The sequence below is a fragment of the Leuresthes tenuis genome, unplaced genomic scaffold (genome assembly GCF_036924035.1).
Source record: "Leuresthes tenuis unplaced genomic scaffold, fLeuTen1.0.hap1 SCAF_5, whole genome shotgun sequence".
Classification (NCBI taxonomy): Eukaryota; Metazoa; Chordata; class Actinopteri; order Atheriniformes; family Atherinopsidae; genus Leuresthes; species Leuresthes tenuis.
This window is the reverse complement of record NW_027325359.1, coordinates 1,647,743-1,673,622: the sequence shown is the minus strand read 5'-3', so window position 1 is coordinate 1,673,622 and position 25,880 is coordinate 1,647,743. Positions and strand designations below refer to the sequence as shown.

General features: G+C 42.8%; 3 protein-coding genes across 4 annotated transcripts in view; 2 read left to right on the top strand and 1 right to left on the bottom strand.

Moving 5' to 3' along the window:
• cecr2 (CECR2 histone acetyl-lysine reader) overlaps window positions 1–17,119 on the top strand; it is a 36,812-nt gene extending 19,693 nt beyond the window's left edge. Inside the window, exons 3-19 of the mRNA XM_072385401.1 lie at window positions 1,094–1,277; window positions 1,967–2,094; window positions 2,259–2,342; window positions 2,723–2,790; window positions 3,078–3,238; window positions 6,552–6,641; window positions 6,798–6,948; window positions 7,807–7,936; window positions 8,028–8,065; window positions 8,146–8,237; window positions 8,376–8,502; window positions 9,210–9,589; window positions 10,290–10,448; window positions 10,594–11,398; window positions 11,935–13,957; window positions 14,323–14,393; window positions 14,511–17,119. Of these exons, the coding sequence (XP_072241502.1) occupies window positions 1,094–1,277; window positions 1,967–2,094; window positions 2,259–2,342; window positions 2,723–2,790; window positions 3,078–3,238; window positions 6,552–6,641; window positions 6,798–6,948; window positions 7,807–7,936; window positions 8,028–8,065; window positions 8,146–8,237; window positions 8,376–8,502; window positions 9,210–9,589; window positions 10,290–10,448; window positions 10,594–11,398; window positions 11,935–13,957; window positions 14,323–14,374 (4,672 nt within the window). The 3' untranslated portion in view covers window positions 14,375–14,393; window positions 14,511–17,119. The remainder of the gene's footprint in view (window positions 1–1,093; window positions 1,278–1,966; window positions 2,095–2,258; window positions 2,343–2,722; window positions 2,791–3,077; window positions 3,239–6,551; window positions 6,642–6,797; window positions 6,949–7,806; window positions 7,937–8,027; window positions 8,066–8,145; window positions 8,238–8,375; window positions 8,503–9,209; window positions 9,590–10,289; window positions 10,449–10,593; window positions 11,399–11,934; window positions 13,958–14,322; window positions 14,394–14,510) is intronic.
• A 1,087-nt stretch (window positions 17,120–18,206) lies between these two features.
• On the top strand, window positions 18,207–24,140 carry ada2a (adenosine deaminase 2a). 2 transcript variants are annotated; one of them, XM_072385398.1, is made up of 10 exons: window positions 18,207–18,454; window positions 18,802–19,125; window positions 19,864–20,083; window positions 20,337–20,550; window positions 20,626–20,753; window positions 20,847–20,937; window positions 21,090–21,198; window positions 21,464–21,621; window positions 21,716–21,918; window positions 22,008–24,140. In XM_072385398.1, the coding sequence occupies exons 2-10, from the start codon at window positions 18,822–18,824 to the stop codon at window positions 22,096–22,098; spliced, it is 1,518 nt and encodes a 505-aa protein (XP_072241499.1). In that variant the 5' UTR covers window positions 18,207–18,454; window positions 18,802–18,821; the 3' UTR covers window positions 22,099–24,140. The 2 variants fall into 2 exon arrangements, with proteins under 2 accessions (XP_072241499.1, XP_072241500.1); XM_072385399.1 differs by lacking the exon at window positions 18,207–18,454 and adding an exon at window positions 18,544–18,617.
• On the bottom strand, window positions 23,093–25,009 carry ribc2 (RIB43A domain with coiled-coils 2). Its single transcript, XM_072385400.1, has 7 exons — window positions 24,856–25,009; window positions 24,656–24,737; window positions 24,134–24,451; window positions 23,920–24,038; window positions 23,510–23,665; window positions 23,271–23,437; window positions 23,093–23,177 (listed from the first exon to the last, which is right to left on the bottom strand). The coding sequence occupies exons 1-7, from the start codon at window positions 24,970–24,972 to the stop codon at window positions 23,108–23,110; spliced, it is 1,029 nt and encodes a 342-aa protein (XP_072241501.1). The 5' UTR covers window positions 24,973–25,009; the 3' UTR covers window positions 23,093–23,107.
• Between the last annotated feature and the right edge of the window lie 871 nt (window positions 25,010–25,880).

Sequence of the window (25,880 nt, the reverse complement as noted above, 5' to 3'; positions counted from 1 at the left end):
ACAATAATGGCTAAAAGTTTCTGAACCCTTCTGTTTCTGCATAAATATGCTCCAAACATCAGAATTTAGTATTATAATGCTAATAGTATTAGTTGTAATTTAGATGAAAATGATCCACTGCTGATTAGTTGGTGGCAAAAGTATGTGAAGATGAAACAGACATGCTTTCGTTTTATACGTATATTTATTCTATTTATTCTTCATTATTATTGCCTTTTAGTTCAGACAACATGTATCTTTACAAGTCTTTGTCTTCACAACACGTTTGTGGGGGTGTATCATGACTCAGGGACCCTAGAAACAGACCTGTTGATTCTCATTCACTTGGTGGGCGCCAGGAACCAGGAAAAGGTTTGAACTTCATCAATCCACAGTCGGGTTGTATTATTACCCCTCCCCAGGAGTGATCGATCCACAAAAAGAGCTCAAGAGAGATAAGTGTATAAGTCCCCAAGGTCACAAGGTAAACCAGGATTACTCCTGAACAGCTATAAGCTAATGTTCACCGTCAGGAGAACACTGATCCTGAGTGTTATGCTTAAAGAAGAAAAAACTTTCAGAATAAGAGTCTTTGAAACCTGTTTGCAGTGGGTCTATTAAAAGAAGGTAAATGATTATAAAGATGCTGTTCTGACTATGTCAGTGTCCAGACATTAATCCTCTGCTTTCCCATTCAAGATTAATGACCCGGACTCTCACTGTGTGTATAATGACAGATTGACAGACATAAAGTGCTCTGAGAGGTATAAAAGGCTGAAAAACGCACATAATTATAATAAATTTTACCTTTCTGACACTGACAAATGTGTATTACTGCATCATTTTGACAAATAAGGATATTTGAATGCTGTTCAAGATCAAATAGCAGTTGTCACTGATATATTTGTATATTTTTTTTGTATTTATCCATATTTACAGCCCAACTGACAAACTTATGTCTAAGTTTAAAAAGTCTAACTCATATTGTGAGGTGCAGGACAAAAAGAAGTAGCCTTCTGAAGTAGTTGGGTTATCAGAGCTTTGGTGTGATCCTACAGCAGAATGCCTGATGGACACAGACAGACATTAACTCTGAGACTTCTGCACCATTTAGCCCTCAGGCATTCAGCAGTTACCTGGAAGACATCATCAGTTACCGATGGGAACTAGAAGAGGGGAAGCCCAACCCCCTTCGAGAGGGGTCCTTTGAGAATCTGCCGCCTCGCACTCAGGTGGAACTGCTGCATCGACTCTGTGATTACCGCCTGGATGCTGCCGATGTCTTCGACCTGCTGAAGGTACGCCACTGCAAGAAATGGGCCTAGAAATGGAAATACTACATAAAGCTCTCTTTTTCCCCTTTAATTTAATTCAAAGTGGTCATTTTACATTGTTTGAGTGTCCATCAACACAAGAGAAGTTGTTTCTGTTTATGCATTTAGCAGAAGCTTTTATCCAAAGCGACTTACAGGTAGGCATGTAGGGTAAGGGGGTCTTACCTAAGGACCCCTACTGGAGACAGTACCTTTCCTGCAGGGGATTTGAACCCAGATCTCCCACCTGAAAGGTGGCAATCATACCACTACAATCATAAGAAAAGGCTCCGACGATCACCATAAACTGTTTATTGTGATCCAAAGCATCATCGGGGTATATTTTTTACAGGATAAGGTGCATTACCCCATCCTGCCGTGGTGTAGATTTTATTAGTACTGACTCAACTGTTAAAGACTGGATAAAACATAGGTTTGTGTCCCTTTTTAAACCTGTAGTCAAACAGGGCTTTGATATTAGAAGCAACACCTCTTTATGCTGGCCTGAAACAGTAGATGCACAATACTGCTCAATTTGACCTCCATGCTAAGGTTTTCATAAGGTTTTTAATTTCCTCACCTGCTCACGTATGTGTAGGACTCTAATCTTCCACTAATGAGCGATGATTTAAAAACGTATGATCTAAGAAACGTCCCCCCCCCACCTCCTTCAGGGCCTGGATGCAGACAGCCTGAGGGTGGAACCCCTGGGGCAAGATGGCAATGGAGCCCTCTACTGGTACTTTTACGGCACTCGTATGTACAAAGAAGAGCCAGTTAAGAGGAAAATGGAGAAGTTCAGGTAAATACCTCTTGTTCTGTAACCTCTTTGTATGTCCACTGGTCATGCATTCTGTGCTCGAATGGTAAAAGTAGAGACCATGTACTGCTTTAGCGGCTTGACAGGATTCAGTAGCTATTCACCCTCGTTAGAAAAGTCATTGAAAAGTTGTTTTATCCCAACAGTGAAACAACTGACCTGACGTTACCTGAGAAGAAGAAAAGGGGAAGGCCACCAAAGAAGAGAAAGTTGGAAGATCCCTTTCTAAGGTAGGAGAAAATGCTAGAAAATGTATTTCCAACAGAGTGAAGCATAGAAACGCAGCGTGTGGAGCTGTTAATGTGCTGCACAGATGTACTGGTTATGTGAAAAAAGAATAGGACTGATGCTGTGATTGTTTTATATGTGAATTACAGTTGATTTTATGTGTTTGAGTGAAAATAAAAGCTGCAAAATTGTAGAAAATTCAACACAATAAGCTTTAAGAAAGATTTTGAGCACTTAATTTGAATTATTTCCAATGGTTTCTGTTTTAATTTACAAAGTACAGTACGGCTGCTCTCTCATCACAGCTGCTTTAAATTTGTATGTTCTTTGTTGGAATATTTTTGCATATATTTAAGATCCATAGTTGTATTCTTTTTCTTAGTGATGTGGAAAGTGAAGCGACAGAAGGGAAGTCGGAGAGTGAACTGGATCACCTTCCCCCAAGCACAGGTGAAAGTTAGCTCATACAGTGGCTTATTCTTACTTATCTTTTCCTTTTCCTGTTTTAAACTGTTGCTACTTATAGTTTTAGTAGATTTTTTTTGTTTAAGGAGGAAACTAGTTGTCATTTTTTAACTTTTAGTATAAAGTCCCCCCAAGAACCAACTGACATTGAACAGGAACACCACCACTGTATATATCTATAATCACTGTGTGTTTGAGACCGACTTAATGGCCTCGAACCATTTTCCTCTGAATCAATGATCCGATGTCTCCTCTTTGCTTCCTGCTTCCAGGTCGTAAGCGGGGTGCTTGGTCCCTTGTGTGTGACACAGAAGAACAGTGGATCGGTCTGGCAGAAAGCATCAAGGACAAATCCTCTCCACAGGACCGTCACCTCTATCGTGTCATCAGCCAAAACTTCCTGCCTGAGATCAGCTGCATGATTGAGCACAAGGTTAGACACCAAAAAGTATTTCATAATGTGTCCTCTGTTTTTTGCTAAGCTGTATGAATTATTCTTATTTGTGTGAATTTAACAGCTGTTTTCATGATTTGTATATATTTTATCATATCTATATGGATCATGTTCACAAATCTCAACTAGACCAACTTTAATTTAATCTCATCTGGATTTGAAATGGTCGTATCCTTCAGTTCTTTTGCAGCTGTTTATATTGTGGTGCAGGAGGACAGCTGCTAGCTGCTTAAACTGCTAAGTATGGGGAAAGCTGGTCTCTGCTTGTCCTTAATTCTGTTCTCCAGCTCCTTAATTGAATTGGCCCCAGTCCTTTTAACTCAGCCTGAGTGTGAAAAACTATGTTCGGCCATACCTTGAGTTATTTCCGTCCCTATAACAACCCCATAAGTACCCCAGGGGAAGATTATATTCATACTTGTGTCACTGTTCCAGCATGTTAAAGCCTACACACTTTTCTTTCTCCACTTTGCAATGGAACAGACTCCACGATTAACACCCACCAATAATGTAAAAGCCTGTTTAGTAAGTGGACGTTTTATGGATTTCCTCTGATTTTTGCACCTAAACAGCTCCACAACTCAGCCGCTGCATTTTGGTGTATTTTTCCTACACGTCTTTCTTGTATTTGAGTTTCCTTTTTCATCCATCTTATACAACAGTTCCCAAATACCTGCTGATTGGCTCTGGCAGCAGCCTGTTCTTGTCAAATAATAACTGTCTAACTGTAACCTTTAACAGGAAGGGAAAACTAGTAAAGTAAGATATACTGTTCAAGGAAGAGGATCATTGCAGTAAAGAATTTGAAGTGAATATAAGGAGGTTTATTAAAATTATGTATGTTTCAGGTTCGTTTATATTTGATCTTTAAGTTGCATCTTGGAGCAAATTGTTCTGGTAGAATTATGAGATCAAGGTTTGTTGTTTTCAGACTCGAACTGTTGATCTGTATGTGAATATAACCAGTTCATATGTGACTGAACAGGCCAGTTTATGACTTTTACTGGTAAAAAGTGTAGCTGGTGGATTTATTTTCTTTCTCTCATCCATTTGCTGATGAGTTAGTTTCAGCCACTGTAATGGATCTGATCGTTGGTGGCTATAACTCATCACTTACTTTCTGTTTTTATCCCGCCTGCGTACAAAGATCAGTCAGCGCTGTCTATAGCTGTGATGTATAACCAGCGCTGACTGTTGCTATAGAAACCCCTGGAGGCTTTCTCCATCATCAGCAGTGAGGTAAAGAACCCTGCTGGCAGCTTGATGTCAGCAGAGGGGTCACTCAATAATTGCATATGGTCAGTGGGTGAATTTGTTCTTGTTCTTCATCAGTTCTACTCCACAACTCTGATATTTTTATATGTATAGCTTCTCCTAATACATGATATTAGTATTCTGATGATTACTTCTAGTGAAAGCTGCTGTAAAGCTTTGATTTTTGGGCTGATCGGAACAGGATACGTTTAATTAATCAGCATCCATTTGTGAAAGCTTGACATTTCACCCCAGCACTCCAGACTTCAAGAGACAAATCTATGAAAAGGCAACTCTCCTCAAAGCTCTGATTAATTTGAACTGGGGTAAAGGACTGACTTAATTAAAGGATGCAAATAAATCACACTGATATCAGAACTTAGCAGACTGCCGAACAATATAATAAGAACACTTGATCCATCACCACTGTGGCACTATGTGGATTTTGTCCTTACTTTGCAGATTAAAATAAAAAATGGTGTATTCAAAGCATTTGGGCTCTACTAAAATGACACAAAAGGACCTTTTTAATATAATTGCCAATATGCAAGTATTGAATTGTAATATTTTAAGCCCTTTAGAATTACAGCGAAAGAAAATTTCCTCAGATTTCTGCTTCATCCAAAACCCAAATATGGTTCTCGTGTTTTGCTCTAGCAGTTGGTCTTTTTTCGCTCCATGTTGCACATAATTTATATTTTACAGGCTTGTCTCTCTTAATGTTGGTGTGTGCGTGCAAGCATGCGTAATGCGGTTTGTATATCTCTCAAATCTTTCCCTCTACGTGACTCAGGCTGCTGTCACCAGCCATTTAATGGGGCACTGACAGCCAGCAGGAGCTCACCTTGAGGCAGGATGGGGCCTCTTGATTGACATCTCTGCTGTGCTGCAGGATTCTGTCGACCTCTCGCTGGTGACACCAGAGGCTCTCTATCTTCTGTATGTTGGAGGAGGGGAACATCAGTGCTGGTGGTGATGTAGGGTGGAATTGCAGAGCCTGGGGACGCATCAGTGTTTTCCACTAAAACGAGGCAAAGATAGAGTGGGCAAATGAGTTGTGGAAGGCACGATACTTTACATCAAATCAGAACATCAGTCTTTCCTATTTGTTTTATCTTCTTTCCGCTGTTCTCTTCCACTTTGCTTTCTCACTCCCCACCCACATCTTCCTTCCTCTTTGCCTCCTCACCTACACAGACACACAGAGGCTTCTTATAGATGACTAATGCACTTTTTGGCCTCATTTGTTGTTTTGTAGATGTTCACAGGCCTAACTTTGACACCTAAAGTTATCTATGACAAGTTTAGAGGTTTTTTTTTTAACATTCCTGCTCTCTAGATGGGTTTCAAAGACAAGTTCTCAAGTTCTAGAGGTCTCTTTTAGCTTGGATGTAATTAAACATCACGGCAGAGTAGTATCAGGGTAAAGGGGGGATGTGGTTTAGTTTAGGAAGGGATACTGTTTACTGTTTTTTATTTCTTTTTATTGTGAAACAGGGCATTAGGTTTTGGCAGAGGATAGGCTTCTCCTTGACATATTTTGTGGGTAAAAAACTCTGCTACAGAGTTGTAGGGTTGGTCATTTTCCAACTGGTCCACATGGCTTTAGATTACTTAAAGTTAGCTATTACATAACCCTCTTTAATGGACACATTGGAGGCACACAGGGTGGTTATAGTCCTCTTTTATGTATTATCTCGACTAAGCTTGGCTGTCACCCTCGAGGAGAGGTGGGAGGCTATATACATGATTGAGCGGGAGATTTGGGGGTGGAGAGAGCAGAATCAGTGACCTCTCAGTGCTCCACAACACCTGAAAGGCCTGTGGGGTTGGTTTCTTTGCTTTGGTTTGCCTTCTTTCTTAGGGGCTCATATAAAAATTAGTTGACCATATAAATCAAAGTGACAGATTGTATCTGAAAGAGAGTTTGATTGTTTATGAGGTATGTAGGGTGCATTTAATCCATTGGTTTAACCTCTTTAATAGGCTTCAGACCCTTTATTTCTCATAATTGTTTATTTTTTTCCTTCTTTTTTAGGAGCGGGAGCAGAAACAGAAGCTACTGGATCCAACCCCATTTCGCATATCGCAGAGATTCTCTGAAAATCAGATTAAACGAGAAGAGGAGGTGTGTTTTCAGTTCGTCTGCTTTGCTTATTCACAGTGTTGCTGACAGAAAGTAAACCTGATTGAATGATATACCAGCTATAAGTAATATTGTTGTTTTAAGCACAGTACAGTGTGAGTTCACAGCAGAATAACAGCGTTGTGTATGTGCTTCCAGGACAATCCTATGGCCATATCAGAGGAGGAGAGGAAGAAGGATGAAGAGCTGGACAGGCAGGTCCTGCTGGCCGAGCAGCGACGAGAAGAGGAACGGCTTCTGCAGGAAGAACGGCAGAGGGAGAAGTTGGAGAAGATGAAAGCTGTGGAGGGTAATGTGAACACAAAGCTGCACTGCTTTGTTTATTAAAAGCTATCGTTTTGAATAAAGAAAACCTCAAGGTCCGCTTTACAGCAGGCTGCATAAACCTGGTGGTTTAGTCAAATTTTCTGGCCAGATATTAAGAAGGAGCAATAACTTAAGATTCTTTCATCAGTGACCTGTCAGGGGCAGCTTTATTCAGGGCAGAATGGATGGTGAGGGGCACTTTACATGCAGGTCTTCACATCTTCATTGCTTTGCCTCTTGACAGGTGTAACGGCAGCAGTTTCATCCAAACTCTTGTGATATTATAGCATGGGGAGTGTGAGAGGAAATGTGGAACGTCTTTAATCCGGAGATCACTTCTCCTTTTCTCTCTCCCTCTGATCTTATCTATCAAGGGTTAATGAAGTGCTGATTGTGCTTTGGTAGAAGAGCCTCATTAATGTATTATAGATGAACAGCAGGACCTGGCCTGCACTCTGTGTGGTTTGCATATGTGGATTCCTCCCTAAGACATCTTTAATCCACACGGCGGGGGGGTTGGCAGGCCTCTCTGCCTTTCATGTTGAAAGATAAAGCAGTGATACATATGCAGTCTCTGCTCTGTTCTTCTCTTTTGATCAACTGGGTCTAAGAAAAGATGGCTGATGAATTGTTCTCTTTTACTTTTTTGAGCTGCTGATTTTTCTGACAGTCAAGGTCTGCTTTTCATTGACTTTGCCAACAGCCTCAATGGGACACAAAGTATAAACTCTAACTTCAGAGCATGAAAGTACAGTCAAAGTGTTGTTTTATGCTTTTCATTTATTTAGCTTTTTAAGGTTTGGGCTTCTAATATCTCGCTATATTCGTCCTTTTCTCTCAGACCGAGCGAAGAGGCGGAAGATGCGAGAGGAAAAGGCCTGGCTGCTGTCTCAAGGGAAGGAGCTGCCGACCGAACTTATGAATCTGGAGCCGTCATCACCTGTCCACAGAACACGCAGGAACAAAGAATTGTAAGAGGCCATTTACATGTGGCTGTAGATTTGCATCTCGATGAATCAAGAGTGATTATTCTTAACATATTCTATGTTTGGCATCTCTTAGCTATGAAATGGATGATGACTACACTGCTCTTTATAAAGGTATACAAGCAGAATACTTACTAGATCCTTAGATCTTAATCTACAGCGATGGTTCCTCTAATGTAACCTGTCCTTTTCAGTTATCGAGGCCCTTAAAGCTCATAAAGATGCTTGGCCTTTCTTGGAGCCTGTTGATGACTCCTATGCTCCCAATTACCATGAAATCATCCAGGTACATAATAGCTGTCATTGTTTACACTTTTGCATTGAAATTCAGTGCATGTTTGTGCGTGTGCCGTTTCCTTGCCTTCCCAAAAACTTGTTGGCTGGAGGGTTTGACTTAATTTGAATGTTCCTCCCTTCCTGTTAGACTCCCATGGACCTGTCCACCATCGAGAAGAAGCTCAATGATGGAGAGTATGTTGCCAAGGAGGAGTTTGTTGCTGATGTGAAGCTCATGTTTGAAAACTGCATGGAGTACAATGGAGAAGACAGTGGTAAATTACTAGTTACATTAAAAAATAATGTCTCGTTTCATCCATCTAACGCTAATGTAGCTAAATTAATTTGTTTGTTTATGTTGTGAGAAAGAAGTGCATAAATGCATTTCTGGGCAAAGACTCGGGGGATGAGAGTAGGAGAGACCGCAAAAGAAAAGGGGGCCGGTCCTGCTGCTGTGTTGGGGCCGGGGCCAGGGCAGCCTTGACATTGATTAATGGGGAGTGATTGAGTTGTGCTCCAGTGCTCAGGGGGACCCGGGCCCTACAGTGCCAGAGAAGCATTCCAGCCCCTAAGCCCCCTGTCTGGAGCCATCCATCCAGCTGAATACTCTCCCCTGGGATAGGTGGGGGGGTGGGGGGTTCTTAAGGAAGCCCGGCTGGAGCATAAGGAGGAGAAGGAAGAGGCTGGAGGAACAGAGGTCAGCCAGCGGCCTCCGACCTGGTCACTGGGCTAGTTCTAGGCTGGACCAGTCGAGTAATTTTGTCTTCCACAAAGATGTGGTTTGCATATTGGTTTGCTCGTTTTCAGCATTTGCATTTTACTGACTGTTTGTGGGAGTGTGTGTGATTTATGTGTGAGTGAGAGAGCTGTTTCACAGACAGATGATGTGTGGGACGTGCTTACAGGTATGCAATTCAAGGCAATTTAGGTGTTAAAATGATTTAGTTTTATAAGATTATTTTGTGTCTCCCCCCCCCCCTAGAATACACCATCATGGCAGAGTCTCTAGAGCGATGTTTTAGCCGGGCCTTGTCCAAACACTTTCCATCGGAGGATGGCGACACGGACGAAGAGTTTCACATCAGCCGAGAAGACAAAGAGCGCAAAGACAAAAAGCGCAACCGCAGCAGTAAACATCTGGGACCCGATAGTTTGATTCGAGCCACGGAGCAAGTGCAACGTAAGCGAAACTCCCAGGGGGGCAAGGGCAGCACGCCGTCAGAGGAAGAGGACAGACGGCTGTCACGACCACTCCCGCCGCCGCACTGGACTAATGGCCCTGCACACCCTCACAATCTGCCCCTGAGCCAGCAGCACAGCCGCCAGGGAAGCCTCAGGGGCATGTACCACCCAGGGCAACAGGTATGTAGAGACTAACGTCTTGTCCTCTTAATTTTATGTTTCCAAAAACCTTGTATGCCTTTCTGATGTGCCACTTAGCTATTATGGGTGATTCTCACGAAACTGTCCTAACCTTTTTCTCTTATTAGTATTAAGCAGGGTCTCAATTAACTGGCTCAATTAAAATTAGTGATCAATACACGTTCTTTAATACATTTTTGGAATGTTTTATTGAGTCGTTGACCAAATAAATTCATTACCGTAACACATTTTCAATTGATGATAACTAAATATGTATGAAAGGTAGACCTTTTATTTTTTTCATGCATGTTCTATTGATAGTTCAGAATAGTCACATGGTGTAAACATTCAGAAATATTTTTATTGATACAGTAATTTTAGTTATTATGTTCATTACCGTAACAAAATTGCTTTTTTTTTTTTTTTTACACTAAATCTTTCCTGTAGTGTAAATTTCATAAATTCCTACAATGAAAATGCTTTCCTACAATTAGTACATACCATAGTTTTATATATAATACAAAAGTTTGATTGTTTTAGTAGTTTGGTCTATCAAATACTTACAGACACGTCAAAATGCAATTTCATGAGAATCACCCTTATATCTTCAGCAACTTAATGTTTTTTTCTCTTGATTTCTGAATGAAATATAGGAGCAAAATAATCTATATATTTTTTTTTCTTTTTAAAATCTTACCAGCTCCATCATCCAGGCAGGCCTCCTGGTCCACATGGTCATCATGGTCCACATATGTATGGCCAAAGAATGTCGATGGATCCTCGCTTTGCCTATCCAGTTAACATTCCTCAACATGGAGATCCCAACTTGAGCCGCTTGCGCCACAGCTTCAGCATGCAGGTATACAACAACAAGCCTCTAAATCTGACGTTCTACTAATGTAGAATAATGCAGAATTAAGGAAAACATTTTCTTGATGATGGTAAAACATTCTTAGTCTTGTATACTGATGAAAACTACACTTTTTTTTACTCATTTTAACTAGCATCACATGGCTGAAGGACACCACATGGGCCCCAGGTATCCACTACGGCCAGATCCAAATGAGCAGCACCCTCCACCGCAGCATCCTTACATGGGTCCGACTCATGGCCCATCTTTGGGCCCGCGCCCAATGGCTCTCCAACCTGGAGCTCCTCCTGAAGCTAGCATGTATCCATCCCACCACCGTCCAGAGAGCCGCACCATGCATCCTATGGGCAACAGGTTCTCAGGGCCAGAGGGCCCATCTCAGCACACCCACCCAGGCCTGAGGCCTCCTGGTATGGGCGTGTCAAACATGTGGCCTGGTATGAATCACCAGGGCCAAGACAGACTGAATGGCATGCGCATGCAGGATCCCAACATGGTTAACCAACGCAACTTCAGTTATGGTGGAATCCCCCCTCCAGTTGGTCATAAGCCATGGCCAGAAGCCGCTGGATACCCTCAACATCCTTCCAATGCTCAGTATCAAATGTCTTCAGCAGCCAGCTCCCTTGGGCCCATAACCTCACGGCCTCCCATGTCCCAAGCAGACTCATCTGGCAGAGCACTCTTGTCTTCCATGCTAGAGAGCCCAGAGATGCTAGCCCTCCAGCAGCTGTCAGCCTCTTCTGGACCCCCTGCTGGTGCCCCTCATCAGCACATAGGCAACTTTCAGAAGCCCGGGCCCCCATCAGGACTTGGCAGTGTCCCAGCTCACCCCTCTAAACAGCCTCCTCCTGCCCCTGAGGTTCAGCTGCTACGTCCTGCTAGAGACAAAGGGCCAGACAACCAGCCGTCCCAACAGACCAACTTGAGCCCAAAAGGTAGGCCTGACCTTTTCTTACAGTATTCCACAAAACATCTAAATTATTTTTGACAAGATTTAAACAGTCAAACCTTTTGCCACACAAATGTTCTTTCTCGAATGTGGGATCTCTATATGTTAATCAGCACAGCCCCCAGCTTTATCCCTCTTTCTATCAAGTGCTTTTCAAAATTTGATCCAATTATTTCTCACAGTAAGTGGCAAATTGAATATTCATCAGTTCAGTTAACTTTCCTGTCATTTTCTTTGAAGATGCTAAAACGATGCATGTCATATGTTCGGCGTCTGTAACAAGCTTAAAATTGTTGAGCAATGTGAAGAAATAAAACACGACACAGGTTTAAATTGTTTTTTATATCCTAGTTTATATTGTTCATGACTACTTTGGATAAATCCCTCAAATACCAGAGATCCCAGTTAGTGTCTCCACTTTGGTTTCACTTTGATGTAACTTTGTGCTGGTAGAAAATTAGCCTTTGCATTAAGCCTCATTTCAACATTGTTTTGCTGTTTCAATTCTTTCCATCTTAACAGGAACAACATCAGAGAACAAAATGGCTGCCAACGTTTCCGATGAAGACTCATCGCACGAAAACTCTTTTTCAAGCAGCCAAGAGCACCCCTCCTTGTCCAGCCCTAAAGGATTTTATATTACACCAGTTGATAGCATGCAGAGCCCCCCGACCCCCAACTTGAGCAGATCACAGGGAACTCTTTCTGGAGCAGGACTCACACAGAGTTTACCAGAGAGCCACAAACAGGAGGTGGATGGCCAAGGACAGTCTGCCAACCACTGTCCCACTCAAAAGAGTGCAACTCCTGCTTCATCCCTTATCAATACAAGTAACAGCAGCTCCACTGATCCTGTTCAACACAACACATCTGAGTTTACACAGAGCAGTCCACAGCACAAAGCTCCAAGCCCTGCACGTCTTCCTCTGAGCTTACCCCCTGTTCTTGTTTCTAAATCTGAGCAAAACGCACATCACACACAGCAAAGTGAACACCAGCAGAACATCCAAAAACAACAACAACCTCAAGTAACCAAGGTTACCCCTCCTCGTAGTCACCCCGAGAGCTCCCCCCAACCAATGACTCAGAACACAGAGCAACACAATTCTCTTGAGCTTTCTCATCAAATTGCCCAAAGAATCTCTCCACAATGCTCTACTCAGAGCAGCCCTATGCCAGGAATTTCTCAAAGTATAACCCAAGGAGCTCAGCCTGCCCCTCTCACCTCTTTGCCACCCAGTCATCCGACCCCTCTATTACCCTCCCAACCCAGCCCAGCAGACCATGGAGATCAAAGACCTTGTGAGCCCACAAGCAGGCCAGACACAGGGGCAACTGCCATTTCTCCACAGCACACTATAATGGCACCTGGACCACCAGCTAGTATTTATAATCACCAGGCTTTTAGCCCACATCACAATCAAACCCAGGTGGTGGGGAGTAACATGGGTGTTCAGGCTCAAAGAGGGTCATCACACGGTCCCAATCCAGCCATGCCGCCTCACTCTCAAGGTCAGGTTAATAGAGGTATGGGTCAGTATGGCATAGGAAATCCTCCACATCCACACTACAATCACACAAACATGAGCAGGCCCATGCCTCCATATCACAACCAGCCCATGAACACCATTCACAGTACTGCTCCTCCCCACTCTGCATACCACCAGCAGGGAGGGGCTGCCTACTCCTACCACATGCCTGGTCAACAGCACCCACAAAATCATAGCAATATGTACTCTCCTCATCAGTACCAACAGCCAGCCTTCTACCCCCAGTCCCATTCCCAAACTCAGACCCATAACCAAGCAAATGGTAGAGGCAATTACCCCCCCAAGGAGTGGCATAGATCTCCTTATCAGCCTCACCAGTCCCTTCCAGCCAATGCCTACCTTCCGGTAGTCAGAGCCAGCAGTCAGTCAAAGGAGAGCAGTGTGTCACCACTGGGCTCGGAGGGCTCCAGCGGTAGTGGTTTGGTGTCCCCTGGCCGTGTGCCTGAAGTAGGGCCCCAGTCTGGATTAACGGAGGAAGGGAAGTGTGAAAGCAGGGAGCAGTCTGGTCCAGGCATCAGGGGCAGTCCAGCAAAGCAAGCTCATCATGAGAGCTCGGAGCAACCTGAAAGTCCTAAAGAAATCCTGGACCTTGACAGCCATAATGCAGCTGCCCGCCATCGGAGCATTCAGCCATTTCAACAGCAGCGACCACCTGCCACCGCTGCACACGTGGCATCTGGCTTCATGTATGATCCTCGAGCCTTGCACCCCGGTATGCAGCAGGGTGGCATCCCCCCACCCCATATGATGTCTCAGGGCTGTGGATTCGGAAATGGAACCCCTTACCCTGGCCAGCCATACCCAGATCCAGGGCGCTATGCTGCTCAGAGACCCCACCCACACCTGATGGAAGCTCTGCAGCGGCCCCAGCAGCTGCCTTACTCCCCAGGCCAGACGCGCATGACCATGTACAGACACCCCAGACCTGGGGGGCACTTTCAGGGCATGATGATTCAGCAGAGAGGCCTGGGACCAGAGCGTTTTTTACACCCAGGGTAAAAGGGTTGATAAATTCTTTGTTGTTAGTTCATAAGTGTAATTGAAGATGTTTCTTTTTACATTCATACCAGATATAATATCAAAGCCTACCACATGTTTTAAGATGATGCATTTAAGATCAATTGACCAATTGTAATTGACCAGTAGGATAATTGGTAAGAAAACTGTTTGAGTTGGACGACAGATGCGCCTTTAAAAGGCATAAATTTTGTTTAACTTTCCCAAAAGTCACCACTTTTACATCAGATTAGAGAAAAACAAATTGGTTAGTCTGGCCTAAACTGGACTTTTAAAGTGCATGTACCTTACAAACCAGATTAACACACTCGGTGTTAACAAACTATTTATTTTGTGTTCACAGACAACAAATGATGGCTGCTCCAGGTGGTCCAGGAAGTAAGCAGGGACTGTGACACTACAAGACAAAAGCATGTAAGAACAACTATTAACACACTGCAATATGTGTTAAAAACTCATTTAGCATCCTAGCTAATACTGCCAGAAAGGTTTCTACGCTTGTTTAATTAAATGTTCCTCTTCTACTTTCAGACAAAATGTCCAACAAACATCTGGGTTAAAGGGAGAGTCTGGAGGTCACCGACTGGACGGCTATGGAAGGGACTCTCTTCCATATAAATCACTTGCTGGTTATTATACACTGTGCTAAAGGTTTGCCCATCCCTGGACTTGGAGGATCCAACCAGGCAGTCGGTATTATCCAAACAATTTAAATGTGAAATGCATTTGAGCCTTGGAGAACAAATCTCTATTCCCCAACCCTGCTCCACACAGAGCCGATGGGGGCCGGTTACAGAATAGTTCACTAATTGGCTCACTGTTGCTTCCAGACTGGAGCGTTTGAACTCTTTTTGGCCCACTTAGGGGAATCTTTTTAACCACTAGGTCAACCTGCCAAACACACTGGAAACACACAGCCCTCTTCTATCAGGATTATTGGCCACTCAACACAGTCTTGTCTGCTTACTGTTGAGCAGGACGGAGCTACTAACCAGACCGTAAAATATATGAACTACGAGGAGAGGGACTGTTGTTTTTACCACTATTTTCTATTCCAACTATATCTTTTAAACTCAGGTGTGGAAAAGGAGGTACTATGAGACTGTCACCCTGACCCAGTCAACTCACGGGCCCCTTGCAGTTGCCTTTGTGAATGTATGAGTGAATGTGTAGATAATAATTTCAGCACAGTAGTTGCACATAAAACGGACAAACTGTCCAGCCCATTTACTGTCAATGTCCAACCCCATCTTTTAAAAACTTCTCAACACGAGTAATCTCACAATATGCATCTTTCGAAGCTGCCTTCCTTTCTAAGAATGTCTCAGCAGAAAGGGACTGGCAAAGACGATGCTGTTTGCATCTAAATGTACCGAATTCTCTGTTATGCACTATGGATTTAGTCAATCTAGACATCCTAAAATTGAGTGGCCTTTGTTAGTTTTATACTAATTCCTGCTTGATAAAACAGAAATGTATGAAAGAGTAAATTATATATTAAGTACAACTCTACCCTGGTGGGATTTGCCTCACATGAGGACGATCTCAAGTTCTTGGTTCCTCTCCCCGATACATGCCACAAACACACATAGGATCCCGTCGTTTTTCATCTTATTTTAAATGTGTGACACTTGTGCATTAAACCCACAGGTTTGTGGCTTTATTTCTTTGTTCCTTTGTAGTCCATGCTCCTTTTGAGTGCTTCCTCTTCCAAATGCCAATACTAACGTTGTCCTCAGGGTGTACAGTTTCTCTATACGGGTATGGTTATGAATTATTTGAAGGAGGAGCAAACATAAGGAAGATGCTGTGGCTACCCGGTCCACCTCATTAAAGATGCTGAAGTTTTAAGGCTCTTTTTTTCTTATTAAGTAGCTTAACAGACAGCTAGCCCATTTCCTTTCTCTCTATTTTAATTATTTTGCGGGTTAGATGTCCTTCGGATCTGCTTTCTTACTCTCATTTGTCCTCATGCCATTTGCCATCACAATGAATTTTGAGTTTGGCTTTCTTTAAACAGCCAGTGTATTTTCTCAAAACTGGTAAGGAAGTTTAGTCTTTCTTCTTAGTGCATCTAAGATCTACCTCATCTAGCCACTCTATGGCGTCTACAAAGGCCCTCCACTTCCCTTCTAGCTCCGCTAGACTACAGCAGGTCGACATTGTATGACCAGCTGATTATTTCAGCACCCTTTTCTTAGTTTTTTCACATTTTAGGCTTTTAGAACTCAGTGTAATGGCCTTGAAAGTCGTCACCTTCCATCTTTTTAGATTTCTGTGTTCAGTCAAGTCAAGTCCAACACAGGCCGCAGGTGCTGAAACAATCTCTGCTTTCCATGGGAACACAGTCTTATGGCCAGGTGTTTATCTTTCAGCATATTTTGTGCTATGATGAATGATGTAAACATATTTCTTAAGTGGGACTAAATTATTCTCTTAAATTTTTCTGATTACATGCCAATATGTCCTTAGGTTGTTCTGTACTGAGTCGCATGCCCACATACAAGTTTAATTAGTGAGAAAATGCTGGAGAAAGAAAGGTGGATCAGCAAGAAGATGGAGGTTGGAGACAATTTTGAAGTGGCGAGATGGCTCGCTAGTTTCATCGATTTGATGTGAATCTGCCAGGGCTGCAAAGGAGGTTGTGTTTATTCACGCTGTCTGATGTTTGAGGGACAGCACTGTCTTTAAAGATCTTTGAGGTTGTGATTTTGTCTTATTGTGTACAGGCGTGAATGTGTGCGTGTGTTTCTGGTGTGTAGAATCGGCACCAGAAGTTTGGAGGTGTGCGTTCAATTCTCACTTTTACTCTGCTGTCATCTCTCTGCACTAGTGAAAACCATTTAGATGTGATTAAATGTGAATCATATTTATTTGCTCTTTTAAGAATTTTTGTACATTGTTGGACTCCTTTTAATATAAATGTGGTTTCTTTCTTTTTCTCTTGATGTTTGATGTTTTTAAGCAGTTGTCCTTTACCTCAGTAGCATGGTGGCATTGGAAAAAAAATAGAAAAAAGACCTGTACTTTTCATTTTTTTTACGTCACGTTTACATGTTTTTATCTGACTGACATAGAATATTTTGAAATGGAATGGAGTATTTTCTATACTGTCTTAGAAATAAATACGTTTTCTCAAACATGAGTTGGTGTTATTATAATTGATCATGTCCTTTAGGAAGAATATTTGCTTATTTGATTACTAGCTATAACTGGAACAGAGGATTTTTCCATCATAACAGTACGCTGAGAATAGATAGAATATTATAAGTTATTCTGAGGTATGAATCTAAAAAGACTTGAAGGAACAGATGTACCAAAATGCAACAAGAGGGTCGGTGCCACACAATGTAGCAATCTGCTGGAGTGTGCAGCAACTTCACTTTCAATTAGTGTTTATCCCCTTGATGGACACCCTCCACAGATTGAATGGTGCTTCTCTGACCATTCTCATGTCTGCTGGAGTCATTGCTGTGATGTGAAGCAGCACGGCTCCTCCCAGGCTTTCTTAGAGGCTCTTTGTATGCTTACAAGTAATATATTCTTTTGTTCAAGCTTAAAGAGGGACAATCTTGGCAGTAGAGGAATATGCAAATGAGGTATGTAATTAAGATACTTTAACTGAACTTAATTGAGATGGTTGTTTCATAACCAAATTCTAAAATGTGAAATAACAGTTCATGAAACAACTAAACAGGAAGGCTTACGTTTTTCACTCCCAGTACCTCCAGTCTGTAGCCATTTAAGATCATTTTAAACACAGGAAGAATAAAAGGGAGAGCTCTGTTTTCCCTGATAATTCCCCCCCCCCCCCCCCCCCCCCTTGTTTTTAAAAGAAAATATTTGTTCTGCAACATGTTGATATGCCTAAATCATTGAAATTATTTTAAGTCTTCAGAATTAAACTTTTATCTGTTTATCAATTTTCACTGTCAATTGATAAATGTAATGTCCTAAGTCAAGTCCAAAGGAAAAACGAACATCGACGATCATTTACTCGGTGACAGACGGTATTTTTTGCCTCTTCCAAGGCCTAAACACAATAATAAGTGATATATTTTATCCCTGCTTGTTGTCTTGTAGACACTGTTTATATCGACACAAGCGCCAACTGACGCGTAACTGATGGTGAGTTTCAGCCAATCACAGCAAAGGGGGCGTGGCGTTGTTCCTGGAAGACAACTCAGTGGGTTTAAAACCTGCTGATATCGTTCAAGTAGACGCTGCCATGTCCTACTGTAGGCTTAACGCTGTGTTACCGTTAGAGTTTTTATTTTTGTGACACCGCCGTAATAACCTACGCTGTTTGACCAAACAATAGGGATATTTCTGGCTAAATCTGTCAAGTAAGCTCTCGCGCGGTCTTGTGTTTTTGAAGTGTTTTACAAAGTGTCGCGAGCTGTCGTGGAGCAGCTGAGCTTTGTTTACCAGCCTTCTGTTACTGTATTACTGTGCACAGCTACGACTTCAACAAGGTAATGTAAGATTGCTCTGGATTGTTTGTGTCTGTGGACTTATTAAAACCCAGATGTCCCTTCTAAATTGAATGCAGTGCTCCACCTTCGTTATATTTTTTCTCCAGTTTTGCACATGACATGAATACATTAGATCCTGTGTTTTTGCTATACGCCATATGAGGTTGGTAAAGAAGGTTCAAACAACTGCTGAGGAAAAAAAGCCTCTGGCTTTTTTAGTTTAACTCGCTTCCCCAAAATGTGTGTGCTGAAGCTCTATTGTAGCTTCACCTCAAGCAGAAAAAACGTTTTCAGTTCTGCAAACATGTAGCTCCTTTTAACCCCGGTTAATGTTATTTCCCATCCAGCTCTGCGCCCTCCCCGGACAATGGCTGCTCAGCTGCAGCGCCCCCACGCGGCCATGGTGTGTTTGTTGCTGTGCTGTTTGGGAAGCGGAGTGTCCATCCCTGACCCCAGGCAGAGAGAAGCTCTCATTCAGCTGGAGGCCTCCATGCAGACAGGTGGGCAGATGGTGCTGACTGATGCTGAGCAGCGGCTGGACACTCATCTGTATAAAATGAAGCAGGAGGAGATGGCAAGAGCAGACTTTCCTCCTGCTATGCATTTCTTCAGGGCCAGAAACCTCATCAGGACTAGTCCCATCTTCAGTCTGCTCCAGAAGATGCCTAAAGGTATATAACCACTAACTAAATAAGGTCACCTGTAAGGGTGCAGATTGTTTAACTGGTTTTCTCAATGTTTGGCAATGCTGATGTATGATATATGATGTAGATCTTGTTTTTAGAGTATCGACACCTATTACACAACAGTATACGCATCATTTACATACAACAATGCACATGGGTAAATTACAGAGACGACGACAAACATTAATATCAAAATTAAAAGATTGAAAAATCAGAAAAACCTGGCAGTTGTAGTCTACCATAACATTTGCAGCCTCCAAACTGTGAACAATTTTACATTTGTTTAATGAACCAAAGCAGTAACTTTAAGGATAATTAAAAGGAATAAGTCCTTTGAGAGATGTAAGCCATGAGATGAGGGGGAAAGCGGAGCAGGAATTGCTTTGCATGCACAAGTATTTCCTCATGTTTAAGCCTTCTGGAGGACGAATCCGACCATCCAACCTGGGCATGCAATAGAATGAGTGCAGTTGTTCCTGAGAGGTTCATGTTGACACTCAGCACTCCATAGCAGACTGTATGTTAACAGACAAACAAGCATGTAAACATTGCATAGATGCTTGCATGTAAATTCTGTCTTCATAATCCAGCACAGATGTAAAAGTGATAGCAACAAGTCTCTTTTTGGTCTTAAAGAAAAGACGAGACTTGATTCTGAAGGGACAAAAACCTTTGTGACCAGTTTTTCCACCAGTTGAGAAAAGGTGTGCTTCACTGTTTCAGGTGGAGCTCTTCACATCCACGACTTCGCCATGGTCGATGTGGAGTGGGTGGTGAAGAACGTCACGTATCGGCCGCACTGCTACATGTGCTATACTGACAACCAGTCCATCAGATTCATCTTCTCGTCTCAGTGGCCCAAAACTCTGCCGCTTTGCTCTCCCTGGATCCTGCTCGAAAGTCTCCGGGCCAAGATGATCAACGCCACTGATCTAGACAACAGGTGAGTTTAGGGCTGATATTCTGCTGTTTTCAGGACTCAGAGGCAAAGTAATACAGGGAGCTGGAATCTGAAATGTTCTGTTATTGTGTTAATGTCTGTTTAGCCAACAGAGTTGTTTGATTTTATGTTAAATAAACTGATGCGTGCAGTACTTTTAACTGAAATGTTCACAGGATCGTGTCAACTATGGGAAATAAATGCACTCTAAATGGCTCCTTTCTTACTACCTGTATGTCTTCACTCTTACTCTCAGCATCATGCGCAACCTGACCCTCTTCACTGACCAGGATCCGGAGGCAGTATATCCCAGTCAGGACGTGGTTTGGGATAGGTTTGAGCAAACCTTCAAAGCTGTGTGGGGACTGGTCACTTACGCTCCTGTTTTCAAAGACTACTTCTACCAAGGCCTGACCCGGTTCTACATGGATAACGTCATGTATCTGGAACTGCGGGCTCTCCTCCCAGAGGTAAAATACTGTCCACCGTGCACACGTTCTGTTTGTGGATCCACTTGTATGTTAAGTAGTTACTTTGGTGCTCAGGTATATGAGTTGGACGGCAGCACACATGGCAAAGCCTGGGCTCTGAAGACCTACCAGGATGTCGCCAGGCAGTTCACAGACAGGCATCCAGACTTCTTTGGCGTGAGGATCATCCTCACGGTCCACAGGTGACTTTTCTGAATGTTTTCAACACAGATTTAACCAAGTATGCAAAGTGTCAACACTTGAGTGTTAAAAGGATGTTTATATGATCACTTCAGGGGAGTTAATATGTCGGTGATGACGGGGGTTGTGGAGGAGGCGATGAAGCTGCAGAAAGACTTTCCTGATATCATGGCTGGTTTTGACCTGGTGAGATGAAAAGTGTTCCTGAGGGTGGCAACAACAGATGTAACAGTGGGAAGAGCTTTTAGTGTTTTCATTACACTGCTGCTCATTAAAAAGCAAACATAGGTGGCTTCTGTCTGTTTATAGAGCTTCTAACGGTCTGTCTGCGTGTGCAGGTGGGCCGGGAGGATAGAGGAAGACCCCTGTGGTATTTCAGAGATGCCCTGTCAATGCCTGCAGAGAAAGGAATCACGCTTCCTTTCTTTTTCCATGCTGGAGAGACGGGTGAGCTCATTGGATTGTAGAATAACTTCATCATACCACTCCACATTTCATCTGAATGCCCATTTTATAATCTTCTCTTCTTCTTAATAAGGATGAAATTTCCATCTATCAAAGTTATAGTCTTAACGTCAATATGTTATGTGATTCAAACTGTTGCTGAACTAAAATGATTGCATCTTCACCTTGGTCTTTAAACCAATCGAGCACAAATATACATCAACCAAGAACTCAAAGAAAGCATTTTGTTTGTCTCTGCCTTTGGCAGATCTTGAGGGCACTGAGGTGGATCAGAACTTGTTGGATGCTCTGCTCTTGAACACATCACGTATCGGCCATGGATTTGCACTGCTTCGCCATCCAGTGGCTAAAGAACTGTCCAGGAAGAGAGGCGTGGCAGTGGAAGTGTGTCCCATCTCCAACCAGGTACCCTATCCTCCTGTAAACTATGCATCTGCCAGTCGCCAGTTGGGCTATGAATCTTGTAAACTCATCTAACCTCAGGTATTTCCTCATTCAGGTGTTGAAGCTGGTAAAAGATTTGCGAAACCATCCTGCAGCTGTGCTGATGTCAGAAAATCACCCAGTGGTCATCAGCTCTGATGATCCTGCTATGTTTGGTATTTCTGGCCTCTCTTACGACTTCTATGAAGCTTTTGTGGGCTTCGGAGGCATTAAATCCCATATAAGCTCCCTTAAACAGCTGGCTCTAAACTCTATCAGGTGAGGCTCAGTTGAGATGCGATGCACAGATTGTGCCCACATGCATTTGGCCATGTTACACTCCCACCTCTCCCTGTCTTGTCTTTCAGGTACAGTTCTTTGTCTCCAAAGCAACAGCAAGAAGCTTTGGCTCTGTGGCAGAGAAGATGGAATAAATTTGTCTCTGAAAATGACTTTTAGAAAGAAACTAGCATTTCATTCTCACCCTGAAGCGCACTTGTTTTTCGCTCTCACATATCTGTCAGCTGACCCACAGAAGCTGAACCCCTGCTGCATTCTGGGATCTCCTGATTTACTCATCAAGCTCTTTGTTTTCTTCTCCTGCTTTCTCGTGTTCACAGACAGTGTGGTCAGCCTGCAGGGAAGGTTTGCTTGATTTTTCATATTCCTGCATACTAAATGCAGCTAAGCTGTAGAATTAACTTTAAGGCATGTTTTTTTTATGAAAGTAGCTTCTAAAAGTTTGCTTTTGTTTAATAGGTGGGTCACGAGGGCTGTTATTGTGGGATAATCTTTATTGTGTCATTTCCTCATGCTTTGGCGGCACAGGTGTGAGAAACAGAAAGCTGAAAGACGAATACTGGTCCAAAACTACTGAGCAGGTGTGGAGAGTGTGGAGCAGAGTTTTTTGTATAAACAGTCACTGTGAATCATTTGTGTCCCACAACATGACATAATTTATGTGAACTACACATAGAAAAAGCCAAAGACTAATCGTGTCCAGTTAAGTATTTGCACTTTATGATTCAAGTTGCTTATATTTTTAGCGTGTTTGAGGTGCAAAATGCTGATTTATTTGTCCCTGTGGTGTGTTTGTGGTTTGCTTGGATGTTCCAGCTAGCTTTTTAATATGGATGTGTAACCCTGTGGCCTCTCAAATGCTTTTCTTGGGGATCAAAACAGAGTTTACTTGGATGTACTTTTTACAAGTCAAAGTGGCACACCTCATGTCTGGCATGCAGGCAAATCAGTATGTAAACTCTAAAGAAGAACAAGAAGTAGTAGTACCTACAAAAAGAAAGCATACAAGACTGCCTTAGACTATATAAACAACTGTCAGCATCATGCGGATGTGTTAAGGTTGGCAGACAAAATGAAAAACCGATTTTAATAGACTGATTTATTAATCGTTTCTTTAATGCAGCGTGACTGTAAGCATTCATCACTTCTCACTGCAGGGTGTCATCCATCATCTGCTGCAGGTGTTGAACTGGGAGAAGAAGCACTCATCGATATGTCCTCTTTCAATGTCTGGTTTCCTTAAAATAGCACACGTTCAAAACCAGAGTGAGACCATATAGAGCGTGAGCAGACTTCAGCGCAACAGTTTGTGTGTTCTAAATGATACTGACCGCTGTTTGTGTGTTTGGGCCAGCTGGACGTTGGTGCTGTCCATGTGTCTCCTCAGCTGCTTGTTCAGCCTTTCCTGCTGCCTCTCCAACAGCAGAGCCCTGTGAGCTGAGTCCATGCGGATGCGGTCGTGGAGCTCCTCCTCTTGCTTTTTCTCTAACTCAACCCTCTAGAGATGCACACAGTCAAACAAATCAGGAATGTCTTTTAAACCATGTGTTTTTAATGGAACTTATTTTACCTTCCTCTCCTCTATTTGGTTTTTCTGGAACTGAATGAGCTGCTGCAGACTCTCAGGAGGGGCTCTCCTATCACTGCTGAGACATAGGCCTGGCTGTCCTTCCGGGTAGTTGTCCTTGTCATTATGTTCCCCCTCCTGACACCGCTTCTCCTCGATCTGACGCAGATCAAGAGAGAACATGAGTGAAAGTGTATTCTCTGAACTGCAGCTCAATGAAAATACCTTTAAATGTTGAAATGTGGTGTTGTTATGGATGCACATGCAGCTAAATGTACCTCAAGGTGTGTTTCAAAAGGTTTTATAATCCCTAGTTGTCTTTAAAGAGTCTTAATTTAAGGTTATATTCCATATCCAAGCAGTCAAAGCCAGATAAACCACCTTCATCTGACAGTATTGTTAGAATGACGTACCTTGGCCAGATTGTAGTTTTTAGTTGCGATGGCAGCTGCCTTTCTCCTCTCCATCTCAAGGCTGTGAAGTTCTGCAGCTTTCTGGTCCATTTCTACTCTGCTTTGGTCATAGCGCTCCTCTGAGGTCCAGTAGAGAGAATGGAGATTTGAGCTTGTGTTCTGTATGAGTGAATTAAGCGTCTTTGCTCAATATTGTACAAAATAAAACCCCTACCTTCCAAGTTTTGTTGGTGCCTTTCTGCTGCCTGCTCCGTCTGCTGCTGGAAGAGCCACTCTCTGAGCTGCTCCCCCTGTCTCTGCCGTCTACTTCTGCTCTCTGGGTCCTCGCCCACCAGGCCCGGGAGCATCATCTGAGCATCGGCTTGGTCTGTTTTTCTGCGGCCTGGGTCGTTCAGGTCAAATGCCTGCTGGCTGCAAGGCTGCTGGTACTGATGCCTGTAGGTCACTATGGCCTTTACAGTCTCACGCTTCTCCTTAATCTGCCTGTTATGGAGAATGCAGGCTACTTTGCTACGATGGAGCACATCAGTATCTGTATAGAAAACACATGCAACACACATCATTTGCACTTCATTTGTGAAAGCATTCAATATTGCAAATTAACAGTAATGTACCGTATGGATGTTAAATTTGGATCTTTTTCTGAATGAAGACAAGTTATGGGACATAATTCGACTAATCTCTTTTGTTTACTATTTTCTTTCTCTGAAACTTGCCTCGGGTGACGGGAACTCACCATAGGCGTTTTGTTCTTCTTTTTCGGCTTCTTCCCGTCTTTCCTTCTCTTTCACCTGCAGGTCTAAGGCTTCCTTGTCAACCTTTGAAACAGACAGTGTATTTGGTGTCAACAAAGCGCTATCGTGGTGTAATTCATTGCGAGCGACACAGACCTCCGTGCCTCTGCTCAACTTAAACGGCAGAAGTTTAAATACTCACCCCAATTGTTCTCACTTTCTCGTTAAAAATCCTCTCTTTCCTTTCAGCCTCTCCGCTGCGACGCTTCTCCAGACTTTCTCTGGCGATGCGGTCTGAGATCAACTCAACATTAGGCATTTTGTCCCACAGGTAGCGTCTCGCTTTGAAACGGACTCCACGGTGCACACTTTTGTGTCAAACACTCTGGTTGCTGGGAAACCAGAGTATGGTTGCTGGGAAACCAGAGTATGGCTGCTGGGAAACCAGAGTATTCGTGAGCCTCCGTAAAACTTCGGCTCTTTCCGGTGTGTGCGTCCTTCAAATGGCTGTTCGCTGAAAATATCCGCTCAAGTCATGCTGGAGTCTGATTATGTTAATAAATAGATACTCAACCTGAATGAGGTGGCGTCAGGGATTACATGGAAGATCCCTGATTAAATTTCTGGTCAAATTCAACGTTTGACGCGGGGCCATAACGCAGCCAGTTTTCGAAACTCTGGTGAGATTTTGTCTGAAATGGTGCCTGAGGTCAACTTAATGAAAATCCCCTTCAGCTACTTTATTAACAAACTGAGCCCTATGATGTATTATGTTTGATTTAGATTTATAGATTGTGTGATATAACGTTTCTTTTACAATGAGGACAAAAGAGAAACCACGTGTTTTGTTCATATTTATTGTTCACAAAACATATAGATGTGAAAGTGTAATTGGGTTCTTGCATTTTACACAAACTGGTGTAAAGTGAGGTGGCAAAAGATAACTGTTTTTTTTTCTTCTTTAAAACGACTTTATGACCCTGAGCTGAATTAGTTAGATGGGGAAGGATCAGCTCCTCTGTTCCTGAAGTGTGTCATAGACACACATAGGTGGCACCATCCACCTGCTTTTGTTGTATTCTTTCCCTTGTTAAAAAGGTATGATAGGAAGAGGCTGTATTGCCTAACAAAATCAACAACTGACATACAAAATGCTGTTTTTCAAAAAGTGGTCTGTAACCCTTGCTCTATTTACAGAGATACGCAGCCTTAACATTTAGCTTAGTA

Excerpts from the sequence above, each read along its gene's own strand:
- ada2a (XM_072385398.1), top strand. The coding sequence starts at position 18,822 with ATGGCTGCTCAGCTGCAGCGCCCCCACGCGGCCATGGTGTGTTTGTTG. Across the intron at positions 21,622-21,715 it reads TGTGTCCCATCTCCAACCAG|GTGTTGAAGCTGGTAAAAGA; the intron begins GTACCCTATCCT and ends TTCCTCATTCAG. Across the intron at positions 21,919-22,007 it reads CTGGCTCTAAACTCTATCAG|GTACAGTTCTTTGTCTCCAA; the intron begins GTGAGGCTCAGT and ends CTTGTCTTTCAG.
- ribc2 (XM_072385400.1), bottom strand. The coding sequence starts at position 24,972 with ATGCCTAATGTTGAGTTGATCTCAGACCGCATCGCCAGAGAAAGTCTG. Across the intron at positions 23,438-23,509 it reads ACCAAATAGAGGAGAGGAAG|AGGGTTGAGTTAGAGAAAAA; the intron begins GTAAAATAAGTT and ends GTGCATCTCTAG. Across the intron at positions 23,178-23,270 it reads GCCCAAACACACAAACAGCG|GAAACCAGACATTGAAAGAG; the intron begins GTCAGTATCATT and ends TGCTATTTTAAG.